This window comes from Perca fluviatilis, chromosome 7 (genome assembly GCF_010015445.1).
Source record: "Perca fluviatilis chromosome 7, GENO_Pfluv_1.0, whole genome shotgun sequence".
NCBI lineage: Eukaryota > Metazoa > Chordata > Actinopteri > Perciformes > Percidae > Perca > Perca fluviatilis.
The window spans coordinates 22,688,235-22,705,416 of NC_053118.1; the positions used below are offsets into that span (position 1 = coordinate 22,688,235).

The window sequence follows — 17,182 nt, forward strand, 5'->3', positions numbered from 1 at the left end:
TTTTGTCCACTGAGATGACCCAGATGCTGATATCTTCCTACTGTTCTCTTGTAAACTAATTATATCTGTTCCTGCATGGGGCTTTCTCATGTCTGATGACGTCCTTGAATTTCTTCTGCAGGCTTCCTCTTTCCTTTCCAGTTCCTATAAGTGCCTTAAATCCTCCTAGATTACCTATTCTCTTTTTGTCCATAACATCCACATTCAAAGTTAGGCAAATATCTGGGTGTATGAATGTATCTTTCAGAACACGTGTTGGCAACAATATGTTGGCAATAATTTAATGTTGTAGCAGGTTGAGTTGATGCTAATTGATATACTGTTGGATGAATTGATCTTTAAAATGCATCATATTTTAGGCTATAAATTGATCATATGTTATGTGTATTTAAATCTGCAATCTGTTATTCTCAGCTCTGACATTACTAATTGTAGCCTAATTAACAGAAAACTTGGCTGGGATTTGTAGTTTTTTTCAATTAACTATTATATATGAGGTCTGATAGAAAAATGTATTATTACACAGAAGTATAGCATTTAAAAGAATTGAGCTTTAGCTATCATCACATTATTTTGGACTCCACAGCTTTTTATTAACTAATCCTATTGCATTGTACTCTTCTCTCGTGTCTTTCCATTCAGTTTTTCCTTACTTGTCACTCTTCTTATGAGGACTTGCTCTTTTGCCGAGGTTTAAATACATTTCATCATCGCTCTCCATTACGCGATCCCTCGCTGTATTGGTGAGAGAGAGGATGACGCGAGACCTGTACCTGCGAGGAATGCGTGCGTCTTGCGCCGGCTAGGCATGCGGCCTTGGGGGACGTATGATGGGGATGCGGATGCCATGGTAACAGGCCGATTAGAGCCAGACCTTTATATGCCGTTTATTTATTTAATATTCCATTTGCATGCGATGCCCGCCTCTGTGGACGTGCCAGCTCGACCTCTGAGTATTGGAGTGAGAAGTGAATGTCAGCTTTACGCTGGAGTCCATCGGATCCGAGCAGTCTACGAAGGAGCTGCCACCTTAAACGCTCAACAAGTTGTTGTTTTACGGAGGGGGGCTTTTGAATTGAGCACAGCGCACCGTTTTACATTGGAGAAATCTAGAGCATTTTGATCTGTCTTCGGTGCCATCAAGGGGAAAAGGACAGCGCCGTATCCCTAGTCTGGACACAATGTCATTGAAAGTCGACAGAAGTGGGAATTGATGGCAGCAGCTCTGCTGATGAGAGGACAGAAGATTTCGGGCGTCAGACTCCGAACACCTGACCAGGTTAATTCCGGCATTAGTTTTACAAAATCGTCCTGTTGTTGAAGAGCCGGTTGTCTATGGCTGTCTGAGCGCTTCTGTCACGGACAGGCAACATTTCGGCGCGCCTTCCATCACGATGAGTGCTTTTCCGCTCGGATAGTGTAATTACAACATGCCGCGTATTCCATGAAATCATGGGCTAGATTTAGGGTCATTTTACTTGTTTCCGCCGCCTTGTGTGTCCCTCTCGGTCTGTTTTTGTGTGCGTGTTTCTGGTGTGCGTGTCAGAATGAATCAGTGCGCCTTTGAGTATGAGCGCCTCTGTGTGCCTATAATGTGCGTCCCTTATGTCCATTAACAACCCATCCGTCCTGACAGAGGAACAAGTGTCCTAGTCATTCATCCGCGGATGAATGTTCCCCACTCTGCCACCTTACCGCTCAAATCATTTCTTACATAATGATACATGTAGAAAATAGACAAATTGGGTGAGCAGCCTGGACATACATTCTACACAGACAGGACACCGACGGCCAATAAGCAGCGAGCTCCGTTTTCTACAAAAGACCGGGATTCCGGTTCCAATTTGACCGGCGTCGGAGCGTTGAGGGCGGCTGTGGAGAGGAGAGGGAGGGCCTCGGGGGGGAGGGAAACGTTTCAAGGACGAGGAAGGAGAAAATATACAGTAACATATGTAAGGACAAAAGATACTCTTTAAGAAAAAAGGAAAAGTAAAGCTGCTGGCGTCACATAGGCAGGGTGACGGATTTAATGTCTGGATGGAGCTGTTTCCAAGGGCACTGAGGTAAGCATGGACACATCGGCAGAGAGAGGGATAGGGCGGAGGTGTGAGCAGCCGGCTCCAGGAGAATGACCACTTTTTTTAGCTTTAGCTTCAATTCAACATTCAGATTTACATTGACATTCTCACCTATGTAATATAGACAGGCCAACTACACTAAACTGAGATTTACGGGTTATATTCACCCTTCCTTCACTCTCCTCATCCTACTCCCCCCCCCCTGAGTTGGGATGGATGGGGTGGCTGGAGGTGTGGGCACCCCTGGTAGTGCCGGAGTGTCTGGGAGTGACAGCCTCCCCAGACATAACGGAGGGGACTCGAAGCGGCGCAGTAAGGGCAGCCTGCCCTCTCCGGGTTACAGGCTGTCCCAGGCCTCACTGGAAGGGGAGAGGGGCTCCTTCGGGGCGGACAGCACTTCCTTAGGTGGACGCGGCCGCCGTCTCTCCATCATGAGCTCCTCCACCAGGGACGGCCTTCCCTTCCGCACAGCAGGTACCCCAACCACTCCGGTGCCCCAGCCCTCTTCTTCTGCCACAGCTCATCCTCCTCCTCGTTTACTGGGCTTTGCCTCGACTCGTGCCGCCCTGCCATCCACCTCCTCCACTGGGACTGGAGTGATGGTGGTGGCCACAGGCCCAGAGACCACCACCACCACGGCATGTAACACAACTGCAGGGAGCCCTGAGATGATGGGTCAGTTTGGACTGGGTGTGTTTGGCATGGGACTTGACGGGGAGGACTACAGCAACTCCAACCAGAGCACCTTCATCCAGAGACAGTTTGGAGCCATGCTTCAGCCGGGGGTCAACAAGTTCAGCCTGCGCATGTTTGGATCCCACAAAGCTGTGGCACTGGAGCAGGAAAGACTGAAATCAGCAGGGTCGTGGATCATACACCCATACAGTGACTTCAGGTATGGACATACACACACACACACACACACACACACACACACACACACACACACACACACACACACACACACACACACACACACACACACACACACACACACCACAGCTGATGTTGGTTTGTAAAAGAAATGTAGCCTGTAGCACATAAAAGACACAGTTATTTTGGTTGAAATATGGATCAAAGCAAGTCAAAGCTGTGCTCTATCAAGCACACTTGAAGCATAGTGATAGACACTTAAGTAAAGGGAGGAACAGGAAAAGAGAAACCTATCATACATTCAGCAGCCTCTTCATTTGATAACTAGGGGAAATGGGGAGGAGGACAGAGATATGCAAGAGGCTAAATGTATATTGCTGGGTGGGGACACAAAAGAAGTGTATAGGAAGATGTGTGATGTTTAGGAGGGTTAGGAGAGGCAAAATATGAAATGGGAGAGTCTCTGGAGGAAACATGGTGTATAGGCAGAGGTTGTATGAAAGGTTAAAAGGGAGAACTGAAAAAAGAGGAATGAATGCAAAGTCCCTGGGAGTATGATGAAGGCAGGGAGTGGTGTTTATAGAAAGGATAGTGTGCAGGTGACAATGCCTCCTGTGTAAACACCATGCAGCAATGGCAGGTCTCCATTTGTACTAGTGAGAGAATAAATACTCTAGAGACTGATAGCCTGTTGTTTCTAGAAGAAAATAATTTCACAGAGGGAAATAAAGGCGAGAAGATGCAAATTAGGAGGACAGATTTAGCCAATCAGTGTTTTGGCTGATCAGGGAGCAGTGAGAGATGCCTTCCATGTCAATTAGGTGAAATGTTAAAGGTCCTATGACATGCTGCTTTTTGGATGCTTTTATATAGGCCTTAGTAGTCCCCTAATACTGTATCTGAAGTCTCTTTCCCGAAATGTAGCCTTGGTGCAGAATTACAAGGTGGAGGATGGGGGTGTGGCCTTGACCAACTGCCATGCTTCGCTCATTTGCAAGCCATGATGTCTCTCTCTTTCTCATGGGTGGGCCAAATTCTCTGGGCGAGCAAAGCAGAGAAAGGGAAGGTAACCTTTCCCCTTATGACATCATAAGGGGAAGATTCCAAATCGGCCCATCTGAGCTTTCATTTTCTCAAAGGCAGAGCAGGATACCCAGGGCTCGGTTTACACCTATCGCCATTTCTAGCCACTGGGGGACCATAGGCAGGCTGGAGGGATTAATGTTAGAAAACCTCATAAAGTGAAGTTTTCATGCCAAGGGACCTTTGATTATGTTTTCATGTGAACGATAGATGAACCCAGCACAACATGCCCTGCTGGTGACTCCATGCAAGGAACAATAAAAGAGAATTAATAACTCCTGAGGTGAAATTACTATTTTGAGGCTGTTCATTTTTGGTTACCTTGAGTAAAAGTCTCCTCACAAAGATAAACATGAACCCGGTGGTGAATTCTCCTAGTAAATGTTTCTCTAGCTTTCTTTTTTTAATGGAGGTGAGTATGGGAGGGGAATTTTGTGAATGTTTGCCATTGTCTTAAACACATAAGGCCAAATTGCATGCACCATCACACACTTTTAACATGTCTTATTATTTACAGACAAACATGTTGAGCACCCATAAACATGCTGGTCACTGATTTGTTAGAGACTTATAATGCATAAATACACTTCTACAAATGTGCTGGTGGACAGAAGAGGCAGAGACAGTATTCATAATCTCCAGACAGGCTGCAACAATGGATGACTTGATCCCCAAGGCTCCTGGCCCACTTTTGTCTCACACACACACACACACACACACACACACACACACACACACACACACACACACACACACACACACACACACACACACACACACACACAGACAGTGTCGTTTTCTATTGTCTGTCAATTTAATGATCACTCACAAGTGCTGCTTATAAGTCTGCTCACAGGAGATACGGTGAACAAGGTCAGTGAGGAATGAAGGGAAGGATGGATGGATGGATGGATGAAGGGGTGTGGATGGATGGATGGATGCCTCTCCTGTACTTATTGATATTCATGTAAGATATCTACTGTAAAGATGCTAATAGTCCCAATTAACCCATCAGAGAATCACAATTGAATTTCAATCAATTATGTATGACTTCCTAAATTATGCAAGTTAAGTATGCATTATGCATAATTCAGTCATCTAACTTTTCAGTTAAGTACCTGTAGTCTGGAGCGACGTCTGAAGAGGAACTTTGTGAGGCTGGAGCGAGAGAGAAGGAATTACTTTACTTTCTTCTAAAGCCCCTTTATTATGCCCCTTTATTGTGTATGTGCAGTAATATGTATGCTTATTGTGTGTGTGTGTGTGTGTGTGTGTGTGTGTGTGTGTGTGTGTGTGTGTGTGTGTGTGTGTGTGTATGTGTGTGTGTGTGTGTGTGTGTGTGTGTGTGGTCTGTCATTATTGAGTGCACTGATAAGCTCTCACACCCTTCACCTCATTAAGAAAATATGGGTTGCTGCTGCACCTTTAAGAATACATAACACGAGGCAGAAGACTATTCATACAATGGAACACCGCGAGAGAGAATAGAAAGTGAGAAGAAAACAGTTTGGTTGTCACCACAGATGAGTCGTGTTGAGACAGTGTTGGCGGCATTACACATATAGTAACAGGGACTTATTACGTAATAGCCTGTTGCAGTTGTGCTCGTTTGTCTGTCTGGCAGGATAATAGGTGGAAACTTGCTCAGAATTGACACCTGGCCAACTGCGAGCAGAGGACCAATCAAAGGCCGCTCAGCAGACACTTGGCCTCAATTACAGTAAAATTAGTGTTTGGTTTGACTGTTCATGTTCAAGATGGAATACTGATGAGGCCGCGGAGAACAGCTTTGATTGCATTTACAATTCCAACGTGTGTGTGTGTGTGTGTGTGTGTGTGTGTGTGTGTGTGTGTGTGTGTGTGTGTGTGTGTTTGTGTGTGTGTGTGTGTGTGTGTGTGTTTGTGTGTGTGTTTGTGTGTGTGTGTGTGTGTGTGTGTGTGTGTGTGTGTGTGTGTGTGTGTGTGTGTGTGTGTGTGTGTGTGTGTGCGTGCACCGTGTTGCATCAGTCCACCTTCTCCTCAGGTATTTAACCATCATGACAAACCTTCACATCAATTTTAGTTTGTATCTGATATCTTGTCATGTCTGTTTGGTTGTTCTCATTTGTATGGTCTCACATCTCAGTAACAACAGCAAAATATAGTACACAGAGGCAGATTAATGTGCAATGACATGTACAATGTCAACTATTACGTTACCAAGCAACCTAAAACAATATTGCTGCATGCCATTGAGGTTAGATTAAAGATGCAGTGGGTAGAATGCAAAAAATTTGCCAGGATTTGAAATGGCAGCTCTTCCTCTCTCTGTCACATTATTATAAATAATATTCTACCTCTCAAGAAGCTCCGTCAGGTCATGTCCTCCATCAGAACATTAAGTACCACTGAAGTTCTAAATATTGGCTAATATATAATAATAATATAATATATGATTTAAAGCAGTGGTTCCCAACCTTTTTTCCTTGGCGCCCCCCCTACTTATGTCTAAGAAAAGCTGAGCCCCCCCCGAAACCGAAGTTGAGGTAACTCTCGAGATAGAGCCTTACTTTCTTTTTTGATAAAGAGCAGTTATCAGGACTTTTACGTTTCTCCGCCATGTTTCATTCATAAAATAGTGATGCCGTTGCGGCAGGAAAAAACGAGGATGATAGCAGCTAGCAGCTGACCTGATGACAGCAAGGGTCCCAGGTTAAGAGATCCCGGAGGTTTGGCCTACTAAGTAGCCTGTCTCCAATTTTAAGCGAGAACAAAAATATATAGTTTTTATACCGACTTTTGTATACATTATATATTCTAGTGTATTATCATAACTTGTTTAACATGTGCAAATATTTTTTTTTTACCTCAACCTCAAACCAGATAAAGACTTGCGCACCCCCTGTGATCTTTGCCGCCCCCCTAAGGGGTGCCCGGACCCCAGGTTGGGAACCACTGATTTAAAGCATTGTTCTTTTTAATCAGAGTTACAAAGTGTGTCCTCAAGGTGAGAAATAAATCTCCAGCCCTGTCACAACAGAAGCTACAGAACCACTGTGTCTGTGTTGCTGTAAATAAGCCCTGTATTTATTGCCAGTGATGATGAAGTGATACATGTGTCAGTATAAGTGACAGAATCAGGGAGTAGTGTGTGTGTGTAGCAGAGTGATGACTCATACTTAATCTTCATCAGTGGCTGTGTCACACCACATGAGGTTGTGTTACTAAATTAGAGCTCAATAGCAATCGACCTCAGAGCTTGAGTGTACTTTCTCGCAGAAAGAGAGCGAGTGTGTAGAGCAGGAGAGAGGATGCAAGAATTGATATGGGTTAAGGTGATGGATGAAGGGATTAGGATGAAAAAGACAGAAGGATGACAGCCATGATCTCCAGATGATTGGCTCGCCTCTTCTGTTATACTTAATCAAAAAAAATCCTAGGAAGAATTTGCACTTCTTAATGTCGTGGATGATCCCCACGTTGTTATACTCACCGTCTGGCTCAGGGGAATGTAACAAAGAGGAGACTATAAATTTAACATGAGAATGTATATAGGGAAATTAGATATAAAAGGATTAACTGGAAGAAAAGATGGTGCTGGGGGAAGGGGAGGAGAAAGACTAGCAATTGTTTGCACATCCAAATCCATCCGATTAGTCCTTGAAAGGGGCACTAGACCCATTCTACACAAAGGGTGGTTTACTCTTCATGGAGAATACTACTCAACCAGTAAAAAAAGAAGTATCGTCTTCTGTGGCTCTGCAAATCTTTTTAAAGTCCTATGAAATAACCCTGATTATGTCATCAAGGTTGTGTCAGCTTGGGCCTGTGTACAAACTGGATGTCTGGAGTTTGTAAGATGAGTGCAGAAAGTAATGAAAGACGCTATCCGAGTTCATTATGAGATTCGTAAGATCCGTTGTCTTTGCAGCTTGAACCAGATAGCCTACTTCACTCTAAATGTCAGGAAATCTCGGCTTCTGCTGCTTCAGTATTGACCTTTCTTTATTGGATCTATCTCTCACAACTTCATGTCAGTACAATACTGAATCACAGGGGTATCACTTTAAAATCAATTTATTTATGTTCATCACGGGGGAGTAAAATGCATGATCTTTTTAAGTTTGAAAATCAATCAAGTTTTTTTGGCATGAATGTAGAGGTTACATTATTGCTAAAGCTTAGGTAATATTGAATACAGCAGGCCTTTTTAAAAGCAGACTTTTGACTTGTCATAGTAGGAAAGGAAAGTAGCTCAGGTGTTAACAATAACATTAACAATGCTCTGTTAATATCCCACTAATTGTATGCTGGTGTGTTTTGCAGTTAATATACAGTACAAACAAGTCTATTTACTTTACCATTTTATAACAACAGGTGATTATATCTCCAAATGGGAAACGAGCATAGTATTAATTAGAATTTCTTTATGAGGACTAGGCCTGCCACTTGTTAATTGCTACTGTTACTTGTCACCTCAAGATGTCGGTCCCATGCAGTTCAAATCAAACTTCACAAATAGACAAAAAATATTTTCTAAGATCTAATACTTTTTTGTTTTCCAATCCACCACCCACAATTTATTGAAAAATGTCCAGCATTTAACAGCTCCTCCATTTCCTTTGTGCATTGCATTGTGGGAGACTTTTTCAGTGTGAACACAGGAAACATAATAAAATAAAATAAAAAGCAAATATCTTAGACTTACAGTACAACCTCGTAGACACAGAAACAGAAAACAATAAAACACAGTTGAGCAACACTTTCTTCCTCTGTCTAGATTCTACTGGGACCTGCTGATGTTAATGTTGATGATGGGGAACTTAATCATCCTGCCAGTGGGCATCACTTTCTTCAGAGAGGAGAACACTCCCTCGTGGATCATCTTCAACGTGGTGTCTGACACTCTCTTCATGGTCGACTTGGTTCTCAACTTCAGGACCGGTATCATCAAGGAAGACAACACTGAGATACTACTGGACCCCAGGTCAGCAGAAGCATTTGGGGGCAATGATTTTGTGTGTGTGTAAGGTCGAGAATATCAATACAACCATGAATTTAAATTTGCTCTTCTAGCCATCTGCTGGGTTTGTGTTGAAACAATCCATGTGTGAGATGTGAAAAGGTGACATGGAGCCGGTGGCAGAGCTTTGTTCATGTTCCAGTTGAGTCCCTGTTGAATATTGATGAGAATTGTTTTAAGCTAGCCAAATGTTGGAATCACTTCCACAAAGCTTGATTGCCAAATTACAAATGTCACTGGTCTTCCATCCTACTCTAACTCAGGGCGATCCGCCAGAACTACCTGAAAACCTGGTTCCTCGTGGACTTCTTGTCATCCATCCCAGTGGACTATATTTTCCTGATGGTGGACAGTCTCGACTCCGAGGTCTACAGGACGGCCAGGGCACTGCGCATCTTTCGCTTCACCAAAATCCTGAGCCTGCTTCGACTGCTCCGCCTGTCCAGACTCATCCGCTACATCCACCAGTGGGAGGAGGTGAGAAACAGAGGCTGGAAACAGAGAACAAAGTCGAAGGGAAAGGGCTATTTGTGTGAAAGTAGTCTGGCATTGCCAGACTTATCTCCGTGAAATTTTAAAACTCATTTAATATGTAAGGTGTGACTCATAACAAGCCTTTTACTTAGAAATAGCATGTTTTTAGGATAAAATCGAATCAATTTTTTTGAAGATTGTGCCAAGGAACTGTAGAAAAAGCCTTATTAAAATACATTTTGAACAATTTTGGAATAAAAGGTTAACCTCACCTGCCCTCCCATCCTTTTATTTACCCCACCTACATCCTTATTTTACTCCTCCTATTTACTTCTGCTCCTCCTCAGATCTTCCATATGACCTATGACCTTGCCAGTGCAATGGTGAGGATAGTTAACCTGATTGGTATGATGCTGCTGCTGTGCCACTGGGACGGCTGTCTTCAGTTCCTGGTCCCCATGCTGCAGGACTTCCCTCCTGACTGCTGGGTTTCCAAGAACCTGATGGTGGTGAGTCTCTAACCAGCCCTGTGCATGTAACTGACTGTTATTTTTAATATGATTCAGGGAATTAATTTATTGTGCAGAGAACAAACAAATGACTTGACATTCAAGCGTTATCTCAGCTTGTTTGAACCGTGTGCACAATATTTATTTCAGATGAATGCAAATCATAGATTCAGAAAGCCCCTGTTTTTGGTTATCTGTGTGTGTGTGCAGAGTGAGGGTGTTTATCAGATTTTACATTGTTTGCTCCTTATCTGTGTTAATTAGCTCATGCAGCAACATGTCTAGTTGGAATAAGATTGACTATCATCATCATCATCATAATGAAAATTAAAAAAAATATTTTCCAATTAAAAACCTCATCAGTGATCAACCTGGAGATTTCGTCCCCGTGCACGCAGGGGTACAGATCTGGACGTTCATGAATGTACACATATACACAGCTGTATAATTAGCTGACTCATGTCTCAGCAGTTGCCTGGGTGACTGTTGCTAAGCAGGCTGATGCTGGGATTTTCCCCAGAGAAAGTCCCCTCATCCGTAAGACCATTAACATCTTTGTACTGTATAATTGGACTCAATTTAAAATAGGAGGGGATGCACACACACACACACACACACACACATACACACACACACACACACACACACACACACACACACACACACACACACACACACACACACATACACACACACATATACAGAGGCTGCCTTTTTATTTGTAGTCTTAGACATTCATATAATAATTCTGCCTTTTTATTGGCAGTGTGGTTGTATACATTCTGCAGCCGCCCTGTTTTAAAGCAAAGTGGGTTTGGACTGTTAAATTGCTCTTCTGTTACATGTTATGATCCTAGCTGTATTTTCTGAAGTGATGTGGTCAGTGTGAGTGCCTCTAAGAAAAAAAGCTCCTGCAACTTGACTAAAATAAGAACAGCTCAATATGGTAGCGCCTTGGTAATTAACACTTGAAACTTCTTTTTACTCTTCCTGTCACCCTCTTTGTCTGCCTCTCACTTACAGAATGACACATGGGGTGTGCAGTACTCCTATGCTCTATTCAAAGCCATGAGCCACATGTTGTGTATCGGGTATGGTGCCCAGGCTCCAGAAGGGATGACTGATGTGTGGCTTACCATGCTCAGTATGATCGTGGGTGCCACCTGCTACGCCATGTTCATCGGCCATGCCACCGCTCTCATCCAGTCACTGGACTCCTCACGAAGACAGTACCAGGAAAAGGTGAAACATGATGCTCATCCATCAGTCCTGCTCTTCTTTTTATAGTACAGCCATTAAATCTGATTCAATCAATTTCTGTCTATGATATTATCCATTATTAATGAAGCTTTTTTTTTTTTTTTCATTAATCAGTTAATATTTTACTCTATAAAGGGTCAGAAATCACAACTTCCCAGAGCCCAAAGTGGCATCTTCAAATTTCTTTTGTTCCATCCAACAGTCAAAAACATGCTCAATTTACAATTATATAAAACAGAGTATCTTTGTATTTATTAAGCTGAAACCAGTGAATTTTCGCTTTATAAATTACTTTAAACGGTAATCAAAATGGTCAGAATTGTTGTTGAATCATTTTCTGTCAAAAGACAACTGTAGTGGTTTCCAACCTGGGGGTCAGGAGGACCTGCCAAAGTGGTCGCAAGAAAAATCTGAGTGGTCTCAGGATGATTACTGAGATAGGACAGACCCTCTCAAATAATTATTTTCTTCTGAAATACTATATAGGTTTTACCTTCCAAGCTTCTAAAAAATATTTGAAATAAAAAATCTTACAAGGAAAAATTATTTTAGTCAAACTTCTCATAACTTAATGGCTGTGTTCAAACTCACTCCCTATACAGTGCATTCACGGTCTGCATTTCAATTTAAATGTCCAAATTCTGAGTCTAAAATATATACAGTAGTAATAAAACGGAAAAAGTGCTCTTTGCTAGCAATTGCATCCCATTTATGGATGCGAAAATTTTAACTGTTGTTATATGAGTGTCTAAAATCGTAATGTACAGCTCTCTATTGAGTAAACTATTATATGTAAAGCAGTGAACGAGTGATATCGGATGCAACCATAGACATGTGCCAAAAAAGTTGGGAACCAGTGGACTAATCCATTTTCTTATGCTCTCTAGTTTGCAGATTCCTGACCTGTGCATGTTTGTGTATGTGTGTGATATTGCAGTACAAGCAGGTGGAGCAGTACATGTCGTTCCATAAGCTTCCTGCAGATGTTCGGCAAAAGATCCACGAGTACTATGAGCACCGCTTCCAGGGGAAAATGTTTGATGAGGAGAACATCCTGGGAGAACTCAGCGAGCCACTTAAAGAGGTAATAACGTCACTAACCACTACACATCTACACGTAGAAACCACAAATGCTCTGTCCTCCAGCAAATCTTTTTTCTCTTTATCTCCTCTTTCTCTTTGTGTAGGAGATAGTCAGCTTTAACTGCCGCAGCCTGGTGGCTAACATGCCACTGTTTGCCAACGCTGATCCCAACTTTGTGACTGCAGTGCTGATCAAGCTCCGCTTTGAAGTGTTTCAGCCTTCAGACTACATCATTCGCGAGGGCACTGTTGGGCGGAAGATGTACTTCATCCAGCATGGACGAGTCGCTGTGCTGACCCGTGGCAATAAGGAAACCAAGCTGAGCGATGGGTCTTACTTTGGAGGTGAGAACATGCAGAGTTGTCTAGATAGTCTAGGTTGTGTAGGAAGGTATAGAGGAAGAAGGTACTTGAAGATGAAGGTGGTGGTGGTTCTTGTTTATGCATAATATTGCTTAATCTATCTCACAGCCTTTTCTTTTTTTTCAGAGATCTGTTTGTTGACTCGTGGACGGAGGACAGCCAGCGTCCGTGCAGATACATATTGTCGCCTATACTCTCTAAGTGTGGATAGCTTTAACGAGGTGCTGGAGGAACATCCAATGATGCGGCGTGCCTTTGAAACCGTTGCTGTTGACCGATTGGACCGTATTGGTAAAGTGTGGATTTCTGATTGTCTCATCCATTTCTCTCACCATCTAATCTTTGCAGTGACTTGCTATTTTCCATTCAGCTCTTTAATTCTGCAACGACCTTGTCCAATATTTGCTATAATCCATCCAATTGTGTTAAATTTCTCAGCCGCTTTGTCCTCAGCTGAAAGGTCAGAACTCATCTTTGAAAAATGAAAAGCTGGAATAATAAAGGATGAGCAATGTTCTCAGTGAAGAACAAATAAACCTTAACGCTAAAACCTCAGATGTTTGCTATGTGTTTGGTAAACATTCATCTTCCATTTCTGGAATGGAACTTGACACTTATATCTCAGAAAATGAATAATGAATTTTCTCCATTACAGGCAGGAAGAACTCCATGCTCATGCGGAAGTCGTCCCAGGGTGGTTCTCTGGGGGGCAGTATGGGTCGTGGTGGAGGCCGGGGTGGAGGGGGTCCAGGAGCCGGAGGAGGCCTGGCAGCAGGCGGTCTGGGTTCCTGTGACAGCATGCTGGTGCAGCAGATTGTCAAACACGACAGCATGACGGCCATGCAGGATGCCATTGCGGCTGCTGCTGCAGGAAGAAGCGGAGTCGTGGGAGGAAGTGGCACAGTGTCACCTCGGCCGCGCCCGGTCATCTGGGCGCCGCTGGTCCACGCCCCCCTGCAGACTGCTGCTGCCACCAGTAATGTAGCCATCGCCCTCATGCACCAGCAGCAGCAACAGCTCCAGCAGTTGCAGCAGCATGCACTTGGAGGTGCTTTCTTCATGCCCTCCCCTCTTGTCTCTCCCTCTCCCTCCTGTTCTTTCCCTCTGTCTCCCCCTCGCCCTCCTGTGTTACAGCCCCTCCGCCCCTCAGTGAGCTCTCTCATCGGGATGATGACGATGGGAGGGATGGGAGGGATAGCAGGTGGTTTGTCTCCAAGAGGATTTGCTGCCTCTCCCTCAACCATGGGCCCTCCTGGTGGGTTGACATCGCCCCCTATTGCTAAAACTCCACTCACACCAGCCTCCTCTGTCCCAACTTCTGTCCAACAAGGAAGGACTCTTCATCACAGCCTCCGCCTCCAGGCTGATCATCCCTCCATGATCGCTGGATCAGTAGGAACCTCGACAGGTGGAGGGCCACCAACTCCACCCCTCTACAAGGGACATGCCTCCAACCCCCTTGCTGCTTGTGGCGCCCCATCAGATGGCAACACTTATGTGACGGGCCAGCAGGGAGCAAAAGAAGCTCTGTTACGTCATGGAGGAAACAGTTCTCAATGTCTGCCAGCACTGGGCAGACTCACCCAGGAGGCCAGGCTGCTGTCTGCCTCGCAGCCCACTCTGCCTCACCGCTCCTGGGCTGGACTGCAGCCTCACCCGCCTCTCCACAGGAAGGCCTCTGGTGGTAATTTGCTGGCAGCTCCTTTCCTGGCAGGACAATTAGCCAGGGGAGGCAGTGCGGGCATGCTGACTTCTAACGCTCCAGGACAGCTGTGGGCAAATATACCGTTTAATGCACAAACACACGCACAGTCTGCAGTTCTTATTCCGCCTGCATTAGCACAGTTTCTGCCCACACAATCTGCCCCTCACACTGCCTCTGTACGCACACCTACAGCTGCACACATGCATTCTGCAGCTTCTTTGCCATCTTCCTCCCCTCCAAAGCAGACCCCGCTCTCCTCTGCCAGTCCTTCATCTGCACCCACTCCCTCGTCTCCTACACCTATACTCCCCCAGATACCTCGTCCTAAACCAATCCCCATGACCCCCTGTCGCTCCTCCTCTCCTCCTCCCTGCTCCACCCCTCCTTCAGCAGGAACAAACCCGCTGTCGCTCTCATCAACTCCTCGTCCCAAACCAATCCCTACACCTTCTTCCCGCTCTTCCTCGCCCTCTCCCTCCTCCACACCGCCTCCATCTACCCCTGTTACACTACCTCAAACTTACGGGCCCAAATCATCTTTCACCTCCTCTTCACCCCCTTCCTCCTTGATCACCTCTATCCCACCATGTCCCCAGAGCCCCCGAGCCAAAGCATCCAACACACCTCCTTCTGCTTCTCCGTTGTCTGGCCCCAGTCCCACCCCAACCCCAATACCGACTCCCACTCAGACTACCCGTACCCGTACTCCTACACAAACCCTGGCACCTGTAACTCCTACCCAGATCCTTACCCAAACACCTTCACCCTTTCCCATCCCCGTTACACCTGTCCCCTCCCCAAGTAAATCTAGTCCAACCTCTTGTCTCCAGTCCTCTGTCTCCAGCTCAGCCATAGGCCCCACCTTGAGCCCGATGCCAAAACAGACCCCAACCCAAACTGCATCTCCTTCCCCAACATTAGCTAGCACCAGCTCTCCAAGAAAAATAACTTTCTCAGTTCATCCTGTAAAGCAAACCCCTCCTGTCTCTAGTCCAAGCCCCACTTTAGGCTCTGGTCATTCCACCAAACCAACCCCAGCGACAACCTCATCCTCAACAACTTTATGCCCATACCCGAGTTCCACTCTTACTACCACCTCTTCTTCCACCACCACCTCTTCTAGTATCCAATCTGCCTCTCCTCAACCATCTAAACAAATTCCAATCACCACAGCTGCCCCTACCCACTCCTCAAAACTCAATACACCCTCTACCCCTGCCCAGACATCTCAGGCATCCACCACTACACCCACCCAGTCAGCACATGCAGCCACCCCTGCCAACACCACCTGCCCTAAAGATGGGAAAAAAAGACCCTCAACTGCCACTCGCTAGAAAAAACTCAGAGGGACTAAGACACAAACTGCCCCCCAACATGTAAGAAATTCTAAAACGATGTTGGTCTTGTGTTGTGGGTTGTGTCAGAGTTGGCACAAGACATCCAATGATGTTGTGTGGACAGGTACATCTTTGCATTCACTCTAGGATGTGATTGTCTTAGAACATCAGGTAGAGTCCAAATGTATACCTAAATGTCTGTGTTAGTGATTGTTGGAGCAAGCAGGGGAGCTGAACAGGAAGAACAGTAAAATGGGATGGAAGCACTAGCTGAAGGAAAAAAGTCTCCATTTTTTGGACAGTGGAAACAGCAATACATGTGAAACATTTGAGGCTCTCATAATGTGACAGGAAATGAGCTTGACAATAATAATAAATGTGAGAAAATAATAATCTTGCTGCTTTTGGAGGAACGTTTCCCGTGATGTCAATTTTAAAACGAAGGCAATACAGCAGACACTTCCTGGTTTCCAGCTCCAACTCCCTCTTGCCTCCCGTTCTGCACCAAAGTGTAATATTTTCTCATCAGCATACTAAATAATGATAAGAATATAGAGTTTAAAAATCATCATCATCATCAATCAAATCTAGTAGATGCTCATATGAATTTGAATAATTAGGAGCTGTCCACTGTTAGTTTTGTTGTCGCAGGTGCGTGGTGTTTAGTTTTTTGAACAAGACAAAACTTTTAAACCTACATGTTCACTCTGACGACTTCTATAAATTGTGTTTTGTGTGTGTGTGTGTGTGTGTGTGTGTGTGTGTGTGTGTGTGTGTGTGTGTGTGTGTGTGTGTGTGTGTGTGTGTGTGTGTGTGTGTGTGTGTGTGTGTGTGACATACAACACTGCTCTGCTTTGCACTGTGGCTCACTTGATTTTTATTCCACCCGGCTCCCTGTACTGTAAATATGTGCCTCTCTGTGGATCTGTTGTAAGCTTCCTCACTCTTCAGCCTCTCTGTCTTTCATCTCTTTTCTGTCTCGCCGCCTTTCATCTGATTTCACAGCCCCGGTCGCTATCTGCTTCTACAGACTCGCTCTCTTTCTCTCAGTTTACCCGACACTTTACTCTGTGTGGCCATCAGCCTCATGTTCAAATGGCTCTTCCTTCTGTCGCCCTACGACACTGTTTTAGTGCCATTTCTAGTGATGTTTGTTGTTTTGTGTGGGTAGCAAGAAGACATTTCTGTCTTAACCCCTGATACCATGTTGCCTAGACTATATATTAAAGGACCCAATGTTTTATTTTTTATTTATCACAGCTTTAGCTTTTGAACAGAAAAAATAGCTAATAATGCTGTCAGGGTGATGATCTTGAGCGTGGTGTTGAAGGTGATGATGATATTATTGACAACCATGACGGTAATGATGAAGGTGTATATATATTGATGTAAGAATAAAACGGATTTAGAGATCA

The 17,182-nt window shown here is 44.6% G+C and overlaps 1 protein-coding gene across 1 annotated transcript; it reads left to right on the top strand.

The window, feature by feature from the left end:
- Positions 1–835: 835 nt before the first annotated feature.
- LOC120562539 (potassium/sodium hyperpolarization-activated cyclic nucleotide-gated channel 2) lies at positions 836–17,182 on the top strand. The gene is made up of 9 exons (XM_039806265.1): positions 836–2,973; positions 8,794–9,000; positions 9,300–9,513; positions 9,858–10,019; positions 11,043–11,261; positions 12,217–12,363; positions 12,467–12,707; positions 12,852–13,016; positions 13,381–17,182. The coding sequence occupies exons 1-9, from the start codon at positions 2,291–2,293 to the stop codon at positions 15,762–15,764; spliced, it is 4,422 nt and encodes a 1,473-aa protein (XP_039662199.1). The 5' UTR covers positions 836–2,290; the 3' UTR covers positions 15,765–17,182.